This window comes from Dermacentor variabilis, chromosome 3, assembly GCF_050947875.1.
Source record: "Dermacentor variabilis isolate Ectoservices chromosome 3, ASM5094787v1, whole genome shotgun sequence".
Taxonomy (NCBI): Eukaryota; Metazoa; Arthropoda; class Arachnida; order Ixodida; family Ixodidae; genus Dermacentor; species Dermacentor variabilis.
Window position 1 is genome coordinate 30,022,883 of NC_134570.1, and position 25,577 is coordinate 30,048,459.

A 25,577-nucleotide genomic window follows, 5' to 3' on the forward strand; every position below is an offset into this window, starting at 1 on the left:
TATAACCCCGGTTTTTGGCGATTTGCACGAAAACTGATACAGGGAATAAATTTGTTTGTTAGCTCGTTTATCTTGTTTTTGAAAACTGTCCAGTTATCGATGACAGATCGGTGATGAAATGTAGATTGAAAAGATGGCAGGAAAGCTTCTAGTTCTTTGTTAATCGCTTCGTAATTTCCTCTGTCGTACATGCGGATGGTTTTCTTTTAACGTTTGGCGGGGACTGGGGGTAAACTTGAAGATGGCATAAATAACCTTATGATCGCTAATTTCACGCAGGTGATAATCGATGATAAGCTTTCGAAGCTGTTGATTAGAATTATTTTCTGCTTGCGGCAAAAATCTGCGGCCCCACTTGTGTTCGCTATTTTATTTTTACAATGTTACTTCTAAAGCTTTTCTCTACTGAGTGACTTTCGAGTTTAATCTATCGTTCTAAATTTATTTTACGCGAATCTTGCGATAAGCTAACGATAACACTGCCGGTACGTTCGCTACACTTTATGTTCTATTCATGAGCCGCATATGAGATTTATTATGAAGATCATCACAACCATTTTTTTTTACTGACGCCGACAACAACGAAAACGATTTCTCCGTAGCGGTAACGCCTAAGACATCGGAACATCCCAGTCTGGCAAAACAAGCATACAGCGACGGCCTGTCACCGACTCGAAGAGTCGACAGAAAACGTTGTTCCTTTGGCTGTTTATCTATGCACCGGCTGTACCTGGTGGCGCTCAATCTTATCAGTTTTCTGAGAATCTTCGGCAAGCGGAAAACTACCCGAGCTTCTCCGCAATATAGCCCACAGGAATCGCCTGTCAGGCTGTGAGCAGTTCGCCTTATTTGTCCAACTAGCTCGTGCAGGCTGCAAGCGACGAATAACTTGGATACACGTAACTGTAAGGCGCAGGATGCTCACGCCAGGCAAGTAGCAGTAAGCGAAGGTCAAATTATCCTACAAGTGGTCATGATGATGCGATCTAATAGCGACGTCGTAGTGGACAGCCCCAGTTTTACCTATCTAGAATCCCTCACCGTGCATACAAAGCACACACGCGGTTTATGCATTCCACTCCCACAAATAATGAGCAGGAAGCAATCAAATCCGCCACCTCCTGTAGAGCAGCAGAACATCACGGTAGCTGCGAGTTTCGGAAATCAAAAACATAATTCGAATAAAATAACGAAAGCGAAGCACCGTATACTGCTGAATTCAAAATAGAGTGATGTATCAATGGTACCCGTAAAAAAGAAAATACTAAACAATACTGAGCAGTGTCGGCGCACAATGCGAAATCAACAGATAACGTCAACTGTTTTACCCCCGCATCGTCTCGTTCGCTGCCCACGTGGTGTTATCGAAACTTATAGTTGCGTCAGTCGTTGCGCAACCTTAAGGCACACATGTTTTACACTGGCAACACCGAAGAAAAAATAAATATAGGAGGAACTAGCGAGCGGGCTCTCGCGAGCTGGACGTCCGGCCCACGCGCCAACACAATGAGGCGACGACGACAACGACGAAGGATGTGCCATCCGCACACACCGGCCGTCGTCGTCGCCGTCGACAGCCAAGCAAGCGAGCAAGCAAGCGCTGGCGGCGTTGCGTCGGTGCCCGGTATCGGTCATGCCGAACGAGGTTATCGTGGCTCGAGGATAGGCCGCTTCCTTGTTTCGTTGCTGCAGTGCAGTGACCCGACCTCGCAGCCTTCGAACCTGCCTCTCCCCGCCCCGCCTCTCCCCCCCCCCAGTTTGCCCTCTCCCGTTCTCCTCTCCGCCTCTGTCAGCAGCAGCAGCACCACTTATCTGCGACCTCCGACGACGACAACGACTACGGCGCCGCCGCCTTGCCAATGAGCATGCACGTCGCGCCGCCGGCTCTGCCGCTTTGCCTCTGCTGCGGCTTCCCGTGTATGCACACAAAACCGCTTGACGCGAGCGGCCCTAACCTCAACTATCTCCCTTCCCCCACTCTTTCCAAACTGTCTCCGTTCCTTCCGGAGGCACTCCACGCAGCACCCGGCGCCACTTGCATAACAATGAACTCATCGCGTCCGCGCCGATGCGTCCTACCCAACCAGATGCAGGCGGGACACCTTTATCTGTTCATCCGCGCGCTATCTGCGCTAAGCGCCGGGCCCGACGCCGACACGGTGACCTACCGACAGAGCCCCGCAAGAGAAGCGGCGCTGCGCAAGTAACCTACGAACGCATGAACGGCATTAGACCGAAATTTGAATCGCTTTTATGCGGCAGCCAATTTTTTTACCAGAGACTGCAGGAACTGGCAGAAACAACGGGCGAGATAGGAAGCCAGCCATTTCCTCTGGCATATATATATGCCGTGCCACTACAGTTCGCTTGTTGGTGGCTTCGTGGTCAACTTCTCCGTCATCGAAAACCCGCAGTCACTGCGCCGGCCACGGCGATAGTTGGCGATTGGTGCGCTAGCATTTAAAGAAAGAAGAAGATGGTATGGTCTATACCACAGTCAGCTCGCAGTGGTAGTCTGCGTTCAGAAAATATTTTTAGTATTACTATTAACTGCAGCACGCTGAGTGACAGGTGGTATACTCGGGAATATTTGGATCCGCGTGCGCGTGGTTTCAACCGTTGGTTTATGTTGGGACGCGCGGTCAGCAGTAATTGGATTGGATTGGAGAAACTTTATTTATGCCTGCAGTTGGGCGCTCGCGCGCCCCGACGAGGGCCTACGTCATCCTCGAAGGTGCCGTTACTCGGCGCGGGTCTCCGCTCGCCGTTGCCGGCTCGCTGGGTCCGTGCCTTTCGAGCAGAGTGGCTCCAGTGCCGCAGCAAGCTGCCGTTGAGTAGGCCGTCTAGCGACAAACGTAGAAAAGCATCGTCCGATTGCCCCTACTATCACACTCGACAGGTTAAGCGCGTCCCAGACTTGCTGCTGCGTGATAAAACAAATAGAAAAGAAAACAACGGAGGAATGTCCTCGCAACCGTTGCCTTTCGTATACATTCAAAACGCGAGCAATTTTCCGTTTCGTATGAGCCGGGAATTGTTACTATGCTTACATGTAATAGACACAGTGAACATGCATGACGTTGCCCTTTGCATAGAATGGAAACAAACACGTGTTATGCGTCTCGTTAGTTCGTTCGTAGTTATTTCGACTTAAGATTAGACGAAGTCCTTGAATCTATTTTTTTTTTTTCGCCTCAGCAAAAAAAAAAATGTTTTTGGTGTGGTGCTGTTTACTGGACAAAACCAGTATGTTTGATTTCTTTTTGTTCTTGCTCGGCATCAGGCAGAAATGTATTTTTACAATAATGTACACTTTGTGCTTTTGTATTTTGCGTCTCTGTATAAGACTGCATTTGTCTGTGTAGGAATATTAGATTGTGCTTTATGCATTTCTGTAAGATTGTATAAGCTGTGTCAGTGCTGTGAGAGCCTGCTGCTTTTTCAAACAGTCGAGATGAGTTTTTTTTTTTTTTTTCGCACGGTCGGCCCTTAATTCCTATCGCTAAACTGTACTCATGCGAAAAATAAACATTTTCATATCAACTACTCGAGCGCTTCACTGAAGCTTCGCTTCGCGCTACATGTGCGTTTGATCTCAGTCATTTCTTTTTTCCTACCACAGCTCAAGCGTGAACGCAGGTCAGGAGGCGTATCAGCGACATAATAGGTACTGAATGTCAGAAAGGGGGGGGGGGGGGTAATTACGCTAACATTTTCGTGCCAAAAGCATATTAACGCAGGTGTAGCATGTCTTTCCGCAGAAGGCAATCAAGTGATATATACGAAGGCAGACTATGTATTAGCATATTTTTTTTATATAGAACAATTTATAACGTGGTATGTTCCCCGCATTGAACGTGAGGAAAGTTGCATTGCACAGGCGCACAACTTATTTTACTAACGCCTTCTGCGTTAAGAATTAAATTATGGGGTTTCACGTGCCCCAACCGCGATCTGAGTGGCACGTCGTAGTGGAGGACTTCATATTAATTTTCACTATCTGGGGTACTTTAACCTGCACCTAGCGTATTTGCATTTAGCCATCGTCGAAAAGCGGGCTGCCGCGACCGGTATCGAACCCTCGAGCTCAACACCGCAGCGCCGTATCCGCTGTTATGTAACCACGACGAGTGCCACCCCTGTTAAAAATATACTGCCGGATAAAAAAAAATGCTATATCCGCCTGAGCTCTCTAATGGCTCCTGTCCCGTTATGCGTAGCTCGCCCAGGCCACGTGACGAACCACGCAACTTCACTACACTATACCGGGCTTTCTGCCGCCTTTCCACTAGGTTTACGTACTCTTGAAACTCACTATTGCCTCAACGGCCGGGCCACATTTCATGGTCGAATCCAGCTGTTCTTATCCCAATTCCAGCTAGGATATCGCCCATCTGAGTTTGATGCTTAATTTATGACCCGCGGTTTCGATCAAGTTAGCAGAGAAGCCTTCGCATATGCCGCCCAACATGCGAGAAATGGCGGTTAATTTCGTTTGTCAAGCGTACTATGGAATCACATATGCGAACGTGCCGAAGGTCCAAAGGGGCACAAATTAAAGACATGAAATGTTAAAAAAGGTAATACGCTTCCTTTCTTTCGTAATTCGCAAGTGGGCTTCTCAGCACTTCATTTCTGCCTAACCGATTATGGATCCCGTTGTCCGACTGAGTGAAGAAGAGAGAGAGAGAAAAAAAACAAGGATAGGAAAGGCAGGGAGGTCAACCAGAACAGCATCCGGTGTGCTACCCTACGCTGGGGGTAGGGGAATAGAAAGAGGAAGAAGGGGAGAGAGTAAGCACTGTGTACGTGTGGGAGGGACACCATACACAAGGACCCTATAAACGGTCTCTTAAGCCGGTGCACTTCAAGTACTGCACTAAGTGAAAATTGTGTCTTCTCTATGCCGTGTCACCATCGCCACGAGAACACATTCTACTTCGGAAAACAGAGCTGCGTCCACGCGGAACGAATGAAATAGTAATTTCGGAGGACACGCAGATCCAACGCAACAACGCAATCTGCAATGACCCGAAGCGGCTGGCTCGATTTATCGAGGCAGCAGCGGATGACACGCGCACGGCCTCGTCGTCGCCTCTAGCTGTTGGCTTCCGCTGCCACGGAGACAGCGGCCGTGTACGCGATGCCTTTAGAGGGAAGGGCTAGCGGTTAGTCTGAATACAAGAAAACAAAAGCAAGTTTGTTAAAAACCAAAAGCTCATCCATTAAGAGAGATCTGCGAGGTTAGGAGATGCTCATGAGTCGACGCAACGCTTGCAAGTTAAGCGTCGTGACGCATCGTTCTATTGACGCAGACACAGGTGCACCCACAAACCACATTGCGGGAAACGCTTGCTTAACAACTACGAGAAGGGCGTAATGGACCGGCAGCAGGTAAAAGAAGGAAAATATTGATATCAGATACGACGAATCAATTCCTCCGGCGCAGTCGGTGGTTTATACTCGCTTACCTAACCATGTACCGTGAATTTAAGTTCGACGCGCGCACAGCCACCTGCCCTATACATGAGGAAGGCAATGACATTTCCTATCGATGACAGAGCAAAAGGTAATTCAATATAGGCACTGAAGCCGCGCATCTTCGTTGAAAAGTAACGTTTTACGCGAACATTTAATGATCATTTTTCGCAAAAGCAAGCTTGTATCATAAAGCTCATTCCCTCGCACTTATGATACCGCAGATGTAGACATAATGTAAGCACTTCATTAGTGAAGGAAAATTGATGTAAGTAACGATTATGTAACTCATTTCGCCAGTCATCCTGAGTAGCCAATGTCCAAACATTTCTATCGCAGCTGGCACGAATTTACCAGAGCCATGAATTAATTTTCTTCCTCTGACTTGACGTTTTTTAGATAATACCACCTTCACTAAAAAACAGCCCATCACCTGGCTGTTGACGCTTAGCAACAACAATCAGGTGCATCGGTTAATCGTCACCAGATAACAACAATGACCTAAACGAAGACGATCGCCTAATTACGAAATAAAAACAAAATCTATGACGCCAAGCCTGCTTTCATCACCGCTAGCCCCCCCCCCCCCCCCACCAATGTTATATCTACAAAGAAAAGGTCTTGTGCATACACTCTTACCAGTTTATCTCACAGGCTTTTCTTTATCTCATAAATTGCTAGCTGGACGAGACCCTGTGACCCTATGTTGTCCTCACCTAATCTAGTACTCCTGCGAATCACCACTGAAGATCATGCACGCGCTCTGGGCGCGGTCGCAAAACGTCACGTCGCCCAGTGAGAAATGAACAACACTGCCGGCTTTCACGAGCCACCGGCACATCAGGACAAAACGAGCAGAGAGGTCTTCCAAGATTCCGAGGTTTACACAAAGCCCCGATAGCTTACCTGATTTCGTGGTCCGCCCAACGGGGCTCGAAGAGTTGCACAATCTCGAGACCGTAGCTCAGAGGAAGCATTCCCGCGCGAGGGCCCCACTCTAGGCGGAAGGCACGCGACCACGCGTCGCGACACCAGCGGTCACCGGCGGCAGCAGCACAATACTCATGGAAGTCGCCGAAAAGTCGCTCGAAGAAGCCAGAGGCGCGCCGAAGGAGGACGCCTTTCGACGGCGTGCAAAAAACGTGCGTAGCAGAGGGGGCACGCGTCAACCGAAGGCAAGTCCACAACCCAATCCGGAACCGGGAAGGCCTTTCGCGCGGTGTCTTCGCCGAGGCCTTCTTATCTCCTCTTCCTCATTCTCGTCAGCTGTCTGTCACTCGCAGCCGCGGCGGAATTGGAAGATAGCGGCGGCGGCGACAGCACAAAAGGAAGGCGGAAAGAAACGGGGCCGGCAGCCGCGGCGGCACTCCTGCGGCGACGCGCCGCCTGCGAGAACAACCCGCGGCAAGGCTTCACTTCCCTCGCCACCGAAGATTGCGCGAACGTTGCCGGTGCGACACTCGCGTGCCGAAACAACCGAGGCGCCTCCCGAAGTCGAGTCGGGGATTCGAACCAGCCTGTCGCGCAAAAGCGAAGACGCCGGGTCCCCCGAATGCCGGGCGGGACGCGGTCAACCGGCGCCGAGGGGGGGGGGGAGAAGAGAGACGCCCCGTAGCGATAGGAACTCGTTGTCCGACGCACCCCGGCGATGGCCCAGGAGAGCAAGCAGGTCGTCCGTCAAGGTTGTCCTTCGCTTGGCGGGCGGTCGCGAGAGCAGGAGCACGCTGCCCGCGGGCGTCACAGCGGCAGCAGAGTGGAGCGTCCTTCTGCGTCGGCAGCGTGTGGCCAGCTGAGCGGCGGCGCGGGACCAAAGGGGCGTCGGAGGGGACGCAGTGAGCGAGGAGCGCAGGGCAGCGCGTGAGCGTGCGCGCGTCCGAGGTAGTGGTGTGCGTGCGTGTGTGCGGGGGGGGGGGGGGGCGATGCCCGGCCTCCGCAGTGGCTGACTTGCACTGGGGCGACTCGCCGCGCACGTCGTTCCACGCGGAGGGGGGGTGGAGATGATGCCGAACAAGAAGAGAGGGGCTCGGAGAGTCGGTCTGTGTGCCGCGGCGGGCGACGCGGAAGGACCGCGAGGGGAGCGGACGGGCGAGGGAAGGTGGCAGCGGTGGTAGTGGCGGTCAGGCCAGGGCCGCTGGCGGGGGGTCAACGCCTGATACAGCAACCCATTTCTGGGTCCTGCCGCTCTTCTTCCTCCCGCACGCTGCTGGGGCGAGCGAGCGAGCTCGCGATGCGTGCGTGCTCCCGCGGGCGTTCGTCAACGCTTATTCCTGCTACTTCTGCTGCTTCTCGCACCCACCTTCTCGGGAGGCGGCATCGCGCTACACAATGCTTGCGGGTTGCCCCCGAACGGATGACGAGAGCAGAGCAAACGCGCACCTGCGACGATGAGCGGTGCGCACACCTGCTCGTTGCTGCCGCTTCCAGTGGCGACGGAGAGATAGCCGCCGCGAAGATATTGGAGAGAAAAAAAAACGCGCGCATGTCTCTGCCGAGTGCGAGGCGTAGATTATACGCTGTACGCCCGCAAACAAGCAAACACACAGTGGAAAAGGCTGGCCGGCGCCGGATCGCCGCACTGCTCGGAGGAGGAAGGTTGCTAGTGTTCCGGACGGATGCGCGCACCAGATTCGTCGCGCGGAGACGCATGAAGAAACAGCTGCGATTTTGAACTTTTCGAGCAAACGAGTGGCGAGTTTTCAACATAGGAGAGGGGGGCGGCAACGCTAGTGCACGTTGCGGCGATGCGATAGTGTCGCGGCGAATTGCGTCGTGATCGCGCACGGACACACCCTCTTGATCGCGAAATCCGAGCGCACTTTACGCGATTGCGAACACGCCGAGCGGCAACGAGATCGTCCGCAGAAGTTTGCGTCTAACCACGCAAAGAAATTGACAAAGAAATAAATCATTAAGGTCACGTGCAAGCACCGTTGATGGGCTGCATTCCCGGTAGAGCTTCCCTGTCGCCTCACCCGTCAATGTAACGAAGCGTCCAGTACAGGCAGAAAGGGCGGCACACCAGGCTCAAGTCGTGGTTTCGCAGCGTGAACAAAGGCTTACAACATCCCGACGTTTCAATACACTTCTAAGTTAGACACTGCCGCCCTTATGTTGAGGATAGCTATAGGGGCTTGTTGGTACGGCATATCTTATTTTGTTGTAGCGCAAGCTGAACAAGGACAACAGAAAGGCACATCTGTGTGCCTTTCGGTGTGTGTCCCATGTGCCTTTCTGTTGTCCTTGTTCAGCTTGCGCTACAACAAAATAAGATATGCCCTTGTGCATTCTACTTCCAGACTACTTGGTATTATTTCATTCCTCTTACGCAGTCCCTGATTTTAAACAACACGTGTCAACGTAACTTTGTGAAACAGCAAAAAAGAAAAAAATAGAAAGAAGCAATACTGCGCATGTCAACGGCTTTGACAGTCGGTTGCGGCGTTCTGTGGTTGTACGATGCCAGCGCATGCGAAGAGCGCCTATAATGTGCCGACATGCACCAGTCCCTGCACATCATTAAAATAATAATTTAAAGAAGAGAAGAAGAAAACCGTCTCGTCGACTGCGAGCACGACAGTCTTGTTCTTATTGTTACGGGGATGTTGGGAGTATAGATAGACTGTATTTACAATATATATACAAGCAGAGTCAACGTGGTTACGATGGCTGACAAGCAACAACACGCAGCAGCCAGCGTCTCGCGATCTTCTTAATTTCTCTTCTTTTACCCTTCCGTAACAGTATGTAACCTCTAATCCGAAAGCAGAATGCCGAGCAAGGACAGCTCCGGCACATGATGATTTCTCGTCAACATATAGCAAACAGAACGTGCATGTTGCCAACTGGACTTCGCGATTACCCTTCGTCGAGCGGTCGTTCAACGCGTGTGCTAGTTTACCGTTGACAATGCATCTCTGCGCGAACTGGATCCCTCACCGCACCAACGGCAACATTCGCTGTGAAAATTACCTATGCAGGCGCCCATCAGCGCATCGTGCTTCCGAACTGACAGATTCCGGGGGTCAAGCTTCGCGCAGCTCCTTTAAAGCAGGTCATTTTCGCTTCCAATGTAAGGCCGTCTCGAATTTTGTGTGCCTACCAATACGACAGTCGCAAAGAGTGCTACATGCATACACATCGACCGATGCGAGAGGCTGCCACAGCTAGTGACTCTGGTCGCGGCTACGTCCCCCGAGCATTGCTTCTCACGTCACTCGAGGCCGGAGCGCCTTCAGCGAAGATGAAGAACGCACAATCCAATGATTGTAGGCTCACGTAAGTGAACCCCGGAAGGTATTCTTATCCGAAGCTGCCCAGGGTCATCCCTTGGGAACGTTAAGACAACGGGACACATTATCATTACTGCTGTACGCTCCCATATGTAGACGTATATATGTGCCCCCCCACCCCCCTTACACACACACACATCTCGCTTATCCCGCGGCACAACCCTCAGGTGGGATTGGCCTGAGGCCCAGCCCCGTCATCATCAGACTTTCTACTGCAGCTGCTCTCTTCGGTGGCAGTGGCGAAGAACCGCAAGAAGTTGGAGCAGGCGAATCTCCGGGTGGAGCTCTTCTCACGCGCCCTGACAAGGCGAGGAAGCGCGTTCCGATGACCTCAGCGACGGCAGCAGAGGCGTGCCTTCCCCCTTTTCTTCTCTTCTTCATCTGGGTACGCGGTGGACGAGTGCGTGTGTGCATGCGAGCGAGGGGGGTTGCCCATTAGGCAAAGGGACGCCGTTGTGCACGCGCCAGCGCAGCCAGCGAGCGGATCGAAGCGACCTGACCGACGCCGGCACGCCAGCGGCGTGCGCGGTGGTACGTGCAGAAGCGGAGGTCGTCGACCTCCCGTCCGGGATGCGGCGGCGGCGGCAGGAGGAGCTCTCCGCCGCTAGGCCGTTACCGCCGTTGCTCCAATGACACAATGAGCGGCGGTGGGCCGACCGATGGGCTCCCTCCTCCTCCGCGTGCGCTTCTTCATCCTCTTCCTCTTGCTGCTGCTTCCTCGCTGCCGCTTCCCCGCCGAGCGGGAGCGCGCGCGCGGCCACGAGCCGCACCCCCTCCCCTCTCCTCCACTGCAACTGCGTTCGCCCTTCTGCCATCCCCGACCAGCGGCGCTCACAACGATACAGCTGAACGCCACGGCCTGCTCTCGACGACGACGACGACGACGACGACGACGATGATGATGATGATACACTTTATTAAATAAAAGATAGAGGCTGCAGTTGTGGTGAGATGTGGCTGCTAGTAGCGGAGGGGACCGCAAGCGAAGCGCGAAGTTGTTGGTACAGCAAGAACCGAAGCGCACTCCATATTGAATGTCAGCGCAAAACAGAAAGAGACAAGGCACACATGCGCATGTGCATTGGACCTTTCTTGCTTCGCGCCCACATAGACTGAATGAACAGTCATTAACATGTGTCGATAAGCATTTCTATTTTCATGACATCACCACATTCGCCGAGACATTTCTTTTTCCACAGCCAACGGTCACGCAATTCAACGCCCCGCTCGTGACAAGAATCAGTATACAGCACGAATCGGCATGAAAGCACGAAGAAAGCGCGCCTGTTCCCTGTCCCTGTTCGTATGCGCGTTTGCGCTAATTACCATGTCAGAGCGCAATCGTCGCAGCGAAATATTCTCGGCGGTTGCTTCGTCAGAGGGCCTCGAAATATAAGGCTTTGAAGTTCCCATCAAATTGATATACTCGCTCTCGACCCAGTGTCACGAAATGTTCGTGACACTGTTGCAATGTGTTCATGCAATCCTTACTTTCACAACGTGCCGTTTATAACACTCTGAGAATGAGACTCCCTCTAGGAGGGCACCAGTTATAACTATATTTCCACCAAACGACTTCAATTACAGCTAACCAATCAAGAAATTACTCAGAATAAAATCAAGTGTAATGACTTAGACAATAGAAAAAGAAAACAGGGCAACAGAAAGAAGATGAAAATGGATAGAATTGGCTTACGGCTATTCACCTCTGTCGATTTTTCTTTCTTTCTTTCTTTCTTTCTTTCTTTCTTTCTTTCTTTCTTTCTTTCTTTCTTTCTTTCTTTCTTTCTTTCTTGCAAGCCTGAACTTCACTGCGAGGACTCGCCTCACAGACGGCATTTGTGCTCCACGCTGACATGACTCGGTTCAGGCCATTCGGAGCTATACTTATAGATCGGCAAGCCTGTCGTTAATTTTATTGCGTCACGCTCTCTTGTCCTTAGAGAGGAGCATTTTTGAGACAACGTTTAGAGGGGAGGTCCATCCGGACAACAGCAGCGTGAAGGTCACGCTAACCTTATTGTGGCCTTCGTATTTATTTTTCTCTGCCTTTTCTTTCTTTTCGCGTATTATTTTCTAACCAACTGTTCTCTTTCTTTCTTTCCTTCCTTAGCACCGCCTTTGTCATTTGCAGAGAAGGCAAACGTTGCTTCTGAGACTGAATGGCTTTTTTTTTTCCCTCGTCTTTGCTATTCGGTTAACATTTTATCTGATGTCCACAATTCATTCTCGGAAACATTGATTGTCGTTAGCGCCGAAGTTTCCGCAGAGATTTCGACAGACTCACTCGTTACAGTGCGAGACGATTGCTCGCTTTCCGTGGGGCGGCCCCTTTCACGATATCGCTATGGAGTCGCTGACTCGATGCACGACAAATACAGAAGGCAAATTTCATGCGTAATGCAAGCGTAGGATAGAGGACAATCTCCAAGCTTCTTTATTCTCATAACCTATTTTTTTTATTCTACCAAACGATGCCACATCTGGAGACGCGTTACGTTGCATCTCTCTCTCTCTCTCTCTCTCTCTCTCTCTCTCTCTCTCTCTCTCTCTCTCTCTCTCTCTCTCTCTCTCTCTCTCTCTCTCACACACACACACACACACACACACACACACACACACACACACACACACACACACACACACACACACACACACACACAGGCTCTTACTGACTAAGCCATTGCATTCTTTCGCTCGTTCACTTCTCTCACTGAAATCATTCCACCCACTCGCTAATGCTACTTTACGAAGGCGCGGCCACGAAAGGACCTGGCGCTACTTCAAGCACTCTATCCGTCTCCTTGTTCGCGAAATCTACCGTATATGGAAACCATCTGTGCCGTCGCGCGCATTGCCGGCGCTGCAATCGATCTCGTCATTCCACGTCGTCACTTGACATTTTCCTTACTTCGTCTTTCCTTTCTTTCTTTTCCTATCATTACTACTACTATTCTTCTTCATTCGACTTAGGGCTCCAGTCACGGCCCGCACGGGCTTGCGTCCAGACTTAACATGAACGGCGCGCGCCTCGCCGAGAGAGTGGAGACACGATTGCGAAAAAAGGAACAAATCTTACTCCTACCTCCAGCTTACGTAAGCGCAGCAGCAGCAGCCTGCATAATAGACGAGAGCGCACCAGAGTGCGCGCCAGTCTCTCGCGAGCCGTTCGAGTCTGGTTGTGTTTGTTCTTCGGTTGCTGCTTCTTCTGTGGAGTGTACACTTGTCTTGCCACTGATGGCTTCTCTTGAGGGCCGGTATCACACGCGCAGCGCAGGCGCGTCGGCTCTTAGCGCTCCCAAGTAGACCGAAAAGCACTGTTGCGAAAGTAAAACGCACGACCAAGAAGCGCCAGAGAAAGAAAGAAAAGCAAGCAAGCAAGAAAGAAAGAAAGAAAGAAAGAAGGAAAGAAAGAAAGAAAGAAAGAAAGAAAGAAAGAAAGAAAGAAAGAAAGAAAGGAAGAACTAGTCATCGCTTTTCCTCGCTCGCGATCCCTCTGTCCTGCTTGTCTAGCCACGGCGTGAATTTCGAAAGCCACGCAACCTTGGAACAACAGGAGACGGCACACGAGCTCTCGGACGTTCGGATCTTCGTCGGCGCCTGCAGTGTTACTTCGGGCAAGGCACGCCGCCGCTCAGACGGATCCTATTTACATTCCACTATGTTACTCCTTTCTTTTCTTTTGTCAGGCTTATAGGAACCCAGAACGCCGAAGCACTGTCACTAGAGTATCGCAAAAGAAATACGAGAGAAGGCGAAGTTGCGACAACCACAGGTACAGTTTTAAAAAAGAAGAAGAAGGAAAGGAGAAAGGATATCGAGAACTGAAGCAATCAGGAATACTGTTGAGCTCGCTGTTGTTGCGTTTCGCCTGCGACACGTGGTTTTGCCGGCGCGACTGCGGCGGGGCGGCAGACATTTTGGCCCGATCGTCGTCGCCGCAACGCTCATCGGCAGGTGTTTCCAGGCGCGACTGCGGCGATGCGACCGCAAAGGACCACCCTCTCATTCCAGTCATTGTGCCCGAACCAGGCGATGCGAAAGCAGGGATCATCCTCTCATTACAGTCATTGTGCCCGACCGGCAGCGCTACGACAGGGTGCTACGAGATCGTGCTCGACATGGTGCTACGGCAGCGCTACGACAGGGTGCTACGAGATCGTGCTCGACATGGTGCTACGGCAGCGCTACGACAGTGTGCGTCACCATTAGCCCATTGTACATTCACGTGCTCGTCTTTTGAGGGGTTCCTTCTTGCCCTCAACTGCGAGAGTATAAAAACAGCTGCCCCCGGACGCCAAAAGGAGGGCTCCGATTTCTTCTGTTGAGTAAAGTGCTCTCCCGTCTCTCTACTTCGGTCAACCTGACCGCCAACTCTTTGCGATGTTAAAATAAACAAGTTGTTTTGTTGTTACCAGTCGACTCATGCTTTGCCGGGACCTTCGGATGCTTCCAGTTGTACCCCAGGCCGCCAGGCCAACGCTACCCTTGGGGCTTGCGACCCAGGTACAACCACGGGCGTCAGCGCCGAGTTCCCAACAACCGATCGTACCAGCGGTGCGATCCAAACATCTGGTTGGCAGCGGCGAGATCGCCTCCGACTTCAAACAACTGTCTGCCAGCGGTGAGATCGCGACAACGGAGGCCAGCAGCGAAGAGATGCAGTTGACTGTATGCTGAGCAGCTCAACGACGATCCGGGAGCAGTGCAACGAGCCCTGTGTGACGACTGGTTGCCTGCAGCGGAACGACTGCGCGGAATTCCTGCCTGCGAGGTTTGGTGAGTGCGGGACTTTCTTCTTCTGAGCTTTGCCAGGCTTTTTGTTAGTGTTAGAAACAGAGCTGGTAATTGTGGTTGTCGTTGCTGCCGGGTTAGTTTGCGGCAAGACAATAGTAAGCAGTAGAGAAAGCAGCATTCAGAGCAGCCATGGATTTGAAGTCGTTGCGCAAACCGAAATTGTTGGAGCTTGCAAGAGAGTTGGGTCTGGATGTCTCAGACAAACTCAGAAAACCAGAACTGCTAAAGGCTATTCTTGAGTTAGAGGCTGAGGATGACGAGCTGTCGGAATGCCTTGAGACCATTGAAGAGAGGGAGACTGCAAAAGAAAAAGAAGAGCGTGAACGTAAAGAACAGAAAGAGCGAGAGCAACAAGAGCGTGACCGTCAACACGCTTTGGAAATGAAGCGTCTTGAGGTAGAGATGGAACGCGCTCGTAATGGAAGTCAGGCACACGGTGCAGGAGAACGAGTATTGTTCAAAATGACTGACCTGATGCGGCCGTTTAAGCTTGGAGAGGACATTGGTTTGTTCCTGGTTAACTTTGAGCGAACGTGCGAGAAGCAGGGGTTCTCTCGGGAAACGTGGCCACAGCGCTTGCTCACTTTGTTACCCGGCGAGGCGGCCGACGTAGTCGCTCGCTTGGATAGAGAGGAAGCAGAGGATTTCGACAAAGTAAAATCGAGTCTGCTAAAAAAGTACCGGCTGTCTGCGGAGGCGTTCCGTCGGAAGTTTCGGGAAAATGAGAAAGGCAGAAGTGAGTCATATACAGAGTTTGCGTATAGGCTTATGTCGAACATGCAGGAGTGGCTCAAAGAAGAGAAAGCGTTTGGTGACCACGATAAAGTTCTGCAGTGTTTCGGGCTAGAACAGTTTTATAGTCGGTTACCGGAGAACGTGCGATACTGGGTCTTGGATAGGCCAGACGTTTGTACGGTGGCTAAAGCCGCTGAGCTAGCCGAGGAGTTTGTGACACGTCGGGCTCGCGGAGCTAAGGACGGTCAAAAGGGTGAATTTGGCTCGAAGTTTGAGAGGCCGAAGTTCACACCCATGAGAGCAAAGGGGAACACGCGTAGTGCGGATGCGAGTGAAAGCAGTCCGACCAGACGTAAAGAGACGGCGGCAGCCAAACGCAGAAAGCGGTTCGAGATGAGGCGAGCGGGCGTTTGTTATACGTGCCAGAAGCCGGGTCACTTTTCGGCGCAGTGTCCGGAAACAACACCAAAAGTTGTGTTTTTTTCAATAGGCAGCACTGACGAGAACATGAAGCTTCTCGAGCCTTACATGCGAGACCTCCTCGTGAACGGGAAAGAGTGCCGAGTGCTTCGCGATTCCGCAGCTACGATGGATGTAGTTCACCCGTCTTACGTAGAACCCCATATGTTCACGGGCGAGTGCGCATGGATCAAGCAAGCCGTGGAAGCTCATAGCGTGTGTCTGCCGGTAGCAAAGGTGCTTATTGAAGGACCTTTCGGAGCGCTTGAGACGGAGGCGGCAGTGTCATCTATGCTGCCACCCCAGTACCCGTACCTATTTTCAAACAGGTCCGATCACCTCCTGCGCGAGAAGGGGCTTTTGTTTGGTGAAGCTAGTGTTCAGGCCTTAACCAGATCGAAGGTTCGGGAGCTCGCTGCAAAGGCGGTAGTTGCGGGGCCGACGTTATCAAACAACGAAAAAGGGTCAGAGGCGCAGCAAGCTGATATTCCGAGCACGCCCGAACTGAATAAACTTGAGTCTGTAACGTTAAAGGCGCCAGATACTGGAGAGGAAACGCCCGACGCGGGAAAGTTAGAAGAGCTATCTACTGATTTGCTCATCGCGCCTACGTCAGACGGACTTGATAGGTTGCTAAAAGTCAGCCGGACGGCTTTGATAGCCGAGCAAAAAAAGGATGGCAGCCTGCAAAACGTGCGCTGCAATGTCAAAGAAGGTATCGCCAGGAAAACTGCGCGTTTTGTGGAAAGAGGTGGAGTCCTGTACCGGAAGTATCTAGACCGCAGAGGAGTGGAGTTCGATCAGCTGATCGTGCCTCAATGCTATCGTCAGGATCTGTTGCGCTTGTCACACGGGGGTTCGTGGTCCGGACACCTTGGAGTTAAGAAAACTAAGGACCGTCTCTTGCAAGAGTACTATTGGCCAGGGTGTTTTCGGGACGCAGACCATTTCGTGAGGACATGTGACACTTGTCAGCGGGTGGGCAAACCAGGGGACAAATCGAGGGCGCCGTTGAAATTGGTACCTATCATTACGGAGCCTTTTAGACGGCTCGTTATTGATACTGTGGGACCTCTGCCGGTAACAGCCACGGGGTACAGACACATTTTGACTGTGATCTGCCCAGCGACAAAGTTCCCTGAAGCAGTGCCGCTTAAAGAACTCAGCTCAGTTGAGATAGTTAATGCACTACTGTCCATATTTGCGCGAGTTGGTTTCCCTGCGGAAATCCAATCAGATCAGGGCACAGTGTTTACTAGCGCTTTGACGACAACTTTTCTCGAAAGGTGTGGGGTAAAGCTGTTACACAGCTCAGTGTACCACCCACAGTCGAATTCCGTTGAGAAGCTCCACTCCGTCATGAAGCGCGTGTTGAGAGCGTTGTGTTTTGAACATCGAACTGACTGGGAGCTGTGTCTGCCTGGGGTGATGTTTGCTTTAAGGACCGCGCCGCATGCGGCTACGGGGTTTTCGCCAGCTGAACTGGTGTACGGTCGCTCGCTTCGATCTCCGCTTCGCATGCTTCGAGAATCGTGGGAAGGTAGGGGCGACGACCCAGTCGTGGTGGAGTACGTGCTTAAGCTCCTCGAACGCTTAAGAAGGGCACAGGAGTTGTCAGGTGAAGCAATGACAAAGGCCCAGCAGAGGGCCAAGGTTTATTATGATCGGACAGCCAGGGCCCGTCGTTTTGAGGTTGGCGATGAGGTCATGATATTGCGCGCATCGCTAAACAACAAACTAGACGTGCAGTGGGAGGGCCCAGCACGAATTGTTCAGAAACTGTCAGACGTTAACTACGTGGTAAGTCTGCCAGGAAAGCGGAAAGCACAGCAAGTTTACCACTGTAATCTGCTCAAACCTTATAGACAAAGGGAAGCAGTGGTGTGCATGATGGTAAACGTTCCTGAAGAGCTTCCGGTCGAGCTTCCGGGACTAGGCTCAGTGACGAATAGGGAAGACACCGGTCAAGTCATTAGTGACCTTATCAGTAAAGCACCGCTGTCGCCCGAGCAGAAAACCGAACTACACCAGCTATTACAAGAGTTTCAAGGTCTGTTCTCTGAGAGGCCTGGTAGGACTTCTGTACTTACTCATGATATAGAACTTACCTCCACAGAGCCAGTACGATCCAAGGCGTATCGGGTGTCACCCCGCCAGAGCGATATTATGGAGGCTGAGGTAAAGAAAATGCTACAGCTCGGTGTTATTGAGGCAGGTGAGAGTGATTATACCTCCCCTTTGATTTTAGTTGAGGTACCGGGCAAGGAACCTCGTCCTTGCGTCGACTACCGCAGGCTTAATTCCATCACTAAGGATCAAATTTATCCGATCCCTAACATCGAGGAGCGCCTTGAGAAAGTTAGTAGCGCTCAGTTTATTTCCACCCTAGATCTTGTCAGGGGTTATTGGCAGGTTCCACTTACAGAAGAGGCTAGTAGGTATGCGGCGTTCATTTCACCAATGGGAACATTCCGTCCTAAAGTGTTGAGTTTTGGTTTGAAGAACGCGCCATACTGTTTTTCAAGTCTCATGGATAAAGTGTTGCGGGGACAGCAAGAATTCGCTTTACCGTATCTAGACGACGTAGCGATATTCTCCGCATCCTGGTCTGAGCATATGACACACTTGCGGGCAGTGCTAACCCGCCTGCGCGAAGCGGGCCTGACAGTAAAGGCTCCTAAGTGCCAGTTAGCACAGGCCGAGGTTGTCTACCTCGGTCACGTGATTGGTCAGGGTCGTCGCCGCCCCTCTGAAATAAAAGTGGCCGCTGTGCGAGACTTTCCGCAACCGCGCACAAAGACCGATATTCGGTCGTTCTTAGGTGTCGCCGGCTACTATCAGAGGTACATCCCTAGGTACTCTGATATCGCGGCTCCCCTGACGGATGCTCTAAGAAAGACAGAGCCTCAAACAGTCGTCTGGGACGAGACAAAGGAAAGAGCTTTTAGCGCCCTAAAGAGTGCCCTAACAAACCAGCCTGTGCTACGATCGCCAGACTATACAAAAGGGTTCATTGTTCAGTGCGATGCTCGTGAGCGAGGCATGGGCGTTGTACTGTGCCAACGGGAAAATGGAGAAGTAGAACACCCCGTCCTGTATGCTAGTCGTAAGCTGTCCAGTCGTGAGCAGGCGTATAGCGCCACCGAGAAAGAGTGTGCGTGTCTCGTGTGGGCCGTTCAGAAATTGTCATGCTATCTAGCCGGCTCGAGGTTTATCATTGAGACGGATCACTGCCCTCTCCAATGGCTGCAGACCATCTCTCCCAAAAATGGCCGCCTCCTGCGCTGGAGCCTCGCTTTACAACAATATTCCTTTGAGGTGCGTTACAAAAAGGGGAGTCTCAACGGTAACGCCGATGGCTTAAGTCGAAGCCCCTAACGTAGGAATCAGCCTCAAAATTGTTTGTTACTGATGTTTTTCTTCCTGAGGCAGGATTTTTTTTTTAACATATTGCTTTTGTTTAGTGTTTCAAAGTGATGATATGCTTTCTAGTGCAATTTTTCAATTTGTGGACGCGTTCTGAGTGATGCTAGACTACTGTAAGGAACTAGGCAGTGGTATAAAAAGGGGAAAGAGCCTGGCAGGGCTTAGTGAGGGTTGTGCCGTGCTTGCTGACTGAGCGGTTGAGTTTCAGCGTAGTTCTAACGCTTGCCGGGAACGAGAACAAAAATGTGAACTCTCCCGAAGTCACTTTGCAGTGTCCCGTGCGAACCTGAACGAGAGAACGAGGCCTTCTCTGTGCGCTGCGCTCAAGAAACGTCGAGGGACGCCCGACTTCGGTTATGAGCATCATCGAGCGACATCCCTCCGGACAGCGGATGCAGTCCCCTGTCCATCGGGATCTCCTTCCCCCGGCGGGGCGGTCTGTTGCGTTTCGCCTGCGACACGTGGTTTTGCCGGCGCGACTGCGGCGGGGCGGCGGACATTTTGGCCCGATCGTCGTCGCCGCAACACTCATCGCCAGGTGTTTCCAGGCGCGACTGCGGCGATGCGACCGCAAAGGATCACCCTCTCCTTCCAGTCATTGTGCCCGAACCAGGCGATGCGAAAGCAGGGATCATCCTCTCATTACAGTCATTGTGCCCGACCGGCAGCGCTACGACAGGGTGCTACGAGATCGTGCTCGACATGGTGCTACGGCAGCGCTACGACAGGGTGCTACGAGATCGTGCTCGACATGGTGCTACGGCAGCGCTACGACAGTGTGCGTCACCATTAGCCCATTGTACATTCACGTGCTCGTCTTTTGAGGGGTTCCTTCTTGCCCTCAACTGCGAGAGTATAAAAACAGCTGCCCCCGGACGCCAAAAGGAGGGCTCCGATTTCTTCTGTTGAGTAAAGTGCTCTCCCGTCTCTCTACTTCGGTCAACCTGACCGCCAACTCTTTGCGATGTTAAAATAAACAAGTTGTTTTGTTGTTACCAGTCGACTCATGCTTTGCCGGGACCTTCGGATGCTTCCAGTTGTACCCCAGGCCGCCAGGCCAACGCTACCCTTGGGGCTTGCGACCCAGGTACAACCACGGGCGTCAGCGCCGAGTTCCCAACAACCGATGGTACCAGCGGTGCGATCCAAACACTGTCTAAGCCGGCAAACGAGGTAGATAAGAGAGTATAGACCGGCGTATAAACCGGCTTTAAGTGACGTAACTTGGACGTAAGTTAGACTTTCGCAGGCTCACAACTACACAAACTCGTCGTCGAGAGTCAACGCCCGTGTGCGTACCTAATTCTTAGACCTCGGCTGAATTAGGTCTGTGTCGTCAAATAGGAACGCGATCCCCAATTATCCCGAGTTTCTCAGCTACTGCGCAACTTACTGTTTGTAGTACTTTGTTATACCGCTCGTCGTGAGTGACACGCCGTATTACAAACCTGGATCCGAATTCACAAAGCTTTTCATTGTAGTGATGGGCGCTTGCCGTCGGCTGGCCGTCTTTGCTACTATGTCCGACATCACGATTGGAAAGCATCTGGTCTTACGAACAGTTCTGACTAAGCCAAGAAAGTTGTATATATCGAATGCAGGCACTGTCCATTAGTATTCTCTCTCGCGCTTACCTAACCCCTCCTTTCTTCCATTCACCGTGCTCTGTGTAACCTACTATGCAACAGTCAATAGCAGTCGGCGTCACCATCAAGAGCTACTGTTACCGATCTCTCCGCTTCTTTCTTTTTTTCTATGTAAATCTCTCAATCTTGTCTTCAGAGAGTCGGTAGCGCCCTGCATGGGTCAGCGTTTTCAGTTGCCATGACAACGTTAGCTTAGTACCTGTACAGGGTTCAGTGCTCGCGCAGAAGCCACACGTGCCGAACTGTCGTCTGCGAAAGCCATTTTTTTTCTCCACTGGTCTCCCTCAGTGAAGCAATATTCAAAGTTGGAAGTCCACTTCACTGGACGGCCATTATATACTTTTTTTTTTCGAAGAAAAAGAAAGAGTTCTGCAGCGCGAAATAGTCAATTTTGTATTATGTATTAACATGCTCTCCTCTTCAACTGCTTATTCATTCTCTTGTAGAGAACAGAAAGGATATCCATTGTCATGGACAGTACAGAAGTTGTACACAGTTTAACCTCAGAGCACACTTCGGCGTTGAAAGAAAGGGACCTATTACACCGAGCGAACTCGTCGATTCTATTGTTAATCTCATAGGTCATTTGTTACTTCGCCTATCCTTTCTTTCGGGTATTTTCATTATAGTTCATTAGGAACGACATTTCTATGAAAATATAAATGCCTAGCTCTAACACGTTTATGAGATCCGCCCGCGAATTTCAACCATTGACCTTGAGTGCGTATACGCGCCACCGCAGGCCCTTGAGTTCATCATCATCATCATCATCATCATCATGAAGCGGTGTGCTTTCTCGTGCTCGAATAAATTACTCGCTCCAAATCGGGCAGTTGCCCACATCTTCACTTGTTGCGCGCGTTTTCGGCCCGGAGCGCTCGCATGCACAACACTGTGGCGGCAGCAGAAGCAACAGCCGCAACAACAACACGAACACGTCGACGTCGCCGTGAACGCTCGCGCGTGACGCTCGCTGAACACGAACGTAACAGTGACCCGGTGAATGGAAGCGCCGGGGGAAGAAGAGAGAAAGAAAGAAAGAAGCAAAGTGGGCGAGGGAGTTTGTTTACGTCTCGAGATGCGCCGGGACCCGGTCGCGTTCTTTCGGAGCGCGTGCGTACGCCCGTTTATCTGGAACAAGCGCTTGGGAAAAGGAGGAACGGAGAAGAGAAAAAAAAAAGAAGGGATCTTGGGCTGGTGTAACGTACGAGAGCGTGAAGAAGCCCGCTTCTCCAACTCGATTCCCTCACCCGTCTTCTGCACAGTCTGCCCGTCTGCCTTACTTCCATCCGCTTTTTCTTTTCTTCCCCCGTTTTTTTTTTTTTTCCTATTGCCACAACGTGCCAGTGAGTGCAACTCAGCGCAGCTCTCTAATCGACGCACGAAGCAAGTAAGCGTTGCGGTTCACGAAGTCCATCGCCGTCAAGAAGAAGAAGAAGAAGAAGAGGGCGAAGAAGAGGCACGAAAGAGAACGAAGAGCAAGAAGAGATGATGATGTACCGAGATGGCTTTATCGCGTCTGCCCTGCTGCTGGTAGCAGCAGCGGCAGCAGGCTCACGCACACATACTCGCTAGCACTCTTTTTTTTTCTCTCCCTCTCTCTTGGCAGTGCGAAGAAAAAAGATGAGACGCGAGAAATAAGAATATAATGCGTCTGCGCTGGCGAGTCAGAAGGGCACGAGAACACCAAAGCGACGAGAAAAGATGGATGAAAACGAGGTCGGTCGTTCGCTACACCGTAACACACTCCTCCGTCTGGTTCACGCGCTGCGTGCGCAAGCTCCAAGTATAGGATGTGTCGTCTGTCATCTTTCGTCTGATTGCCGGAGAGCAGACGATACAAAGAACGGAGACGGCGTTTCCGACGTCGAAATAGCGGGAGGGGGCAGGAGTAGATAGGAGGTGAAAGGCTGAGGAACATTGAGACGCGGATCTGCACAGCTGTCTTAATTAAAACAGAGCAGCATTGTGGAAACTATACGAGTCTTACTGTGGTCGTCCGGGTGCGGCGTAGAGCACCGGCCGTGAGACCTCTTACAGCGCTCATACGCGATACGAAATTCGCGCATAAACAATGCTGCCAGATCGTCACCACGTTTCAATTTTCTTTCGCAACCTGCGCCGTATGTTTCCAACATGACAGAACCACTGGTTTAAAAGATTGCACTGTCGTACTAATTATAGCTTAACGCACGCAGATTACTGGGAGTTACCCACATGATATGACTTTGTAAGTGTTCAGTGTGTTACATTTATTCGAAGTGCTCCGTTTATCTACTTTCATTAACGACTCAAGTAGTTCTACACCTCTTAGAGAAGGGAGAATGGGGAAAGGAGATGGCAAGAGGGGCTCAAGGACGCTTGCGGCATTTGCGAGAAAATGAAACGGACAAACATAGCTGCCTGGATGTCCGTGTTCTTAAAGTAACTGGCTTACGATATCGGCTTCATTAGAAGGCCCATCTTGGAACATCGGCGAGTGTTCACCACACGTATAAAAGCGCTCTAATGTGCACTTTCGTGCGTCGAACCGGCGACCCCGCAGGTCATTCTCGTATAGCGTCCTCCGCCCTGCACGATAAACACAAGTGACACACAATTCACACATAGTATGTAAGGCGAGGCGACGAACCATTGCACCTTGCGCAACACCCTGACGTCCCTTGCGTCGCGTCAGCGAGCGGGTCTGCGAGCGGATGGGTTTTTCGACCCGGTGGTCTCTCTCGCGCCAGATGTAGTTCCCACAAGCGCTATAGCTGGGGCGCCGGAGGTGTATAGTATATGGATGGGGACAGAGGGGGGGGGGGGGGGGGGGTGTGACGACGCCTGTCCCACATACGGTGCGCGCGGGTGGTTGCTGCCGCTGCGTGAAGGCTCCTTTTTTTGCCGTAACTATAGTAAAACGCGCACTTCACCTAGATACCGCATAGTAGCGGCCCGCTTGGCGGCCTCTCCGCGTAACGGGACGAAGGACGGGTCACCATCTCGACGCCTCTGCCAACGCCTCGTCTCACGATGCGCTCCGAGCGCCGGGAAAAGGTTACGGCCAACCGGTTACGCTATTCGCTGAGCGCACGTTAGGTTAGGGTGTGTTACCGAGGCGGCTAAATCACACGAGAGAGAGAGAAGTCGACCTCCGCTTCAGGCATGTGATCCCGGCTGGCAGACAGAAAGAACGCACGGAGCGAGGCGCGGCATCTTTTGCGTAGAGTCTGCTAGAAAAATCATTAGTCGAAACTCTGCCCCTGTAGTGTCCCCTGTGTGGCTGCAATTATGGTGGTTGAGCCAGCACGGGAATGATGTGCATAATACGTGATTTAGCCTAAACTTATTTTCGCAAAACTTATCATTTTCAACAACGCATTGGGTTATAAATCCAGCAATGCGCAACGATTATGCAAGCGCGTCGAGTCTCGATGCCCTCAAGCGTTCAAAGAAAAATTACAGCTCGGATATTAAGACCAATATGGGCCGATAAAGTGTCATAAGTATAGCCGGTAGAACGTCTGAATCCACAAGCACGAACATCAAATAAATTCAGGTACTAACCACCATTCTATATCGCAGCTGAACGATCGAAGCGCCGGAGTTTCCTCTAGTAATTCTTGTAGGAAACTGATGCTCTGGACACATCAGTGGAAAAAAAAAAAAAAGGCAGTGCGGCCTACTCCTCTCTGGTAGTCTTTTTTTTTTTTTTTAATCACTGTCAAGCTGTATGTTTACAGCTTTCTTGCTAGGCTGCCCTTCAACACTGTACCTTGTACATGTTGTAAATAAACTTGACTTGACTTGACTTATTTGACTGATGCATGCACAGAGATACGGTCTTCTTTTTTCTTATTCTTCTTCTTCTCTTTTAGTCTTTAAAACGCACTTAGGATAATCACTGACGCATACGATACATTTAGCAGTGGAAAGGGAGGCAGCCGTCGAGAGAGTCCGTTACACATTTCGTTCCGTAATACATTTTGACGGGAAACCGGTTGAACAGCCAGCCTTTCTTCGTTAGGAACAAAGAGAGTGGACGCCCTTAATTCTCAGCCGAGTGTTCTCGAATCACCGCACAACATGCGCGCCGCGTTGAGATATACTCACATGACGATATCCATTAAGAAGACCTGGGTTTGTCTGAACAAACGCAACTGCCGGCGCTTCGAGACAGTGCAAACGACTCCCGCGCACTGTCGCCCTCCTCGTGACTGACCATCCTCGCTTCAAGCACAAACGAAGGCAAAGCGCGTTAAGCGTGACCAGGTAACGCATAAGACGGGCACGAGTGCGCACACTTCTCCGCAGCGCAAAGACAAGGAACTGAAACGAGGCGAACGAAGGACGAAGCGAGATGGCCGCGATCTTTGCTCGAGTGGCCAGAGAAATGTCACTGGCCTGTCGTTACACCGCTGCGCGCGACTTTAAAGTCGCGCGAAAAAGCATCGGCGAGTATGCGAACGGAGGAACGCTCTCGGAAGGTCGTTGCCTTTCGCGCGTGCACACATGCACTTGTTCTCTGTCGAAGCGGGGGCGGCACTGACGCGCGTTCCGAAGGTCACTGACACGCCCCGAGACTGGAAACAAAAGTGTTTTCGAACACGATCTACTCAATCCGGTCAGCGGCCGCTGCTTTCAGGCTAAACTCACACTGTCGGAAAGAATACTGTATTATAGATTATAGATTTTGTAGGTCATGCAATTTTGGTAACGTTTTCTGCGTTTTGTTCGGAGAAACGAGAACCGGAGGGGGGTGATC

At 51.4% G+C, this 25,577-nt stretch overlaps 1 protein-coding gene across 4 annotated transcripts in view; it reads right to left on the bottom strand.

The window, feature by feature from the left end:
• Positions 1–25,577, bottom strand: part of LOC142575350 (uncharacterized) — a 229,873-nt gene that overhangs the window by 97,357 nt on the left and 106,939 nt on the right. The window contains exon 1 of one of the 4 annotated variants that reach the window (XM_075684639.1): positions 24,926–25,138. The exons of 2 other annotated variants lie outside the window; for them this stretch is intronic. In XM_075684639.1, coding sequence (XP_075540754.1) covers positions 24,926–24,939 — 14 coding nt within the window. In that variant the 5' untranslated portion in view covers positions 24,940–25,138. Of the gene's footprint in view, positions 1–6,384; positions 6,675–24,925; positions 25,139–25,577 lie in introns of those variants that run through there. One more of the 4 variants, XM_075684636.1, reaches the window with a different exon arrangement.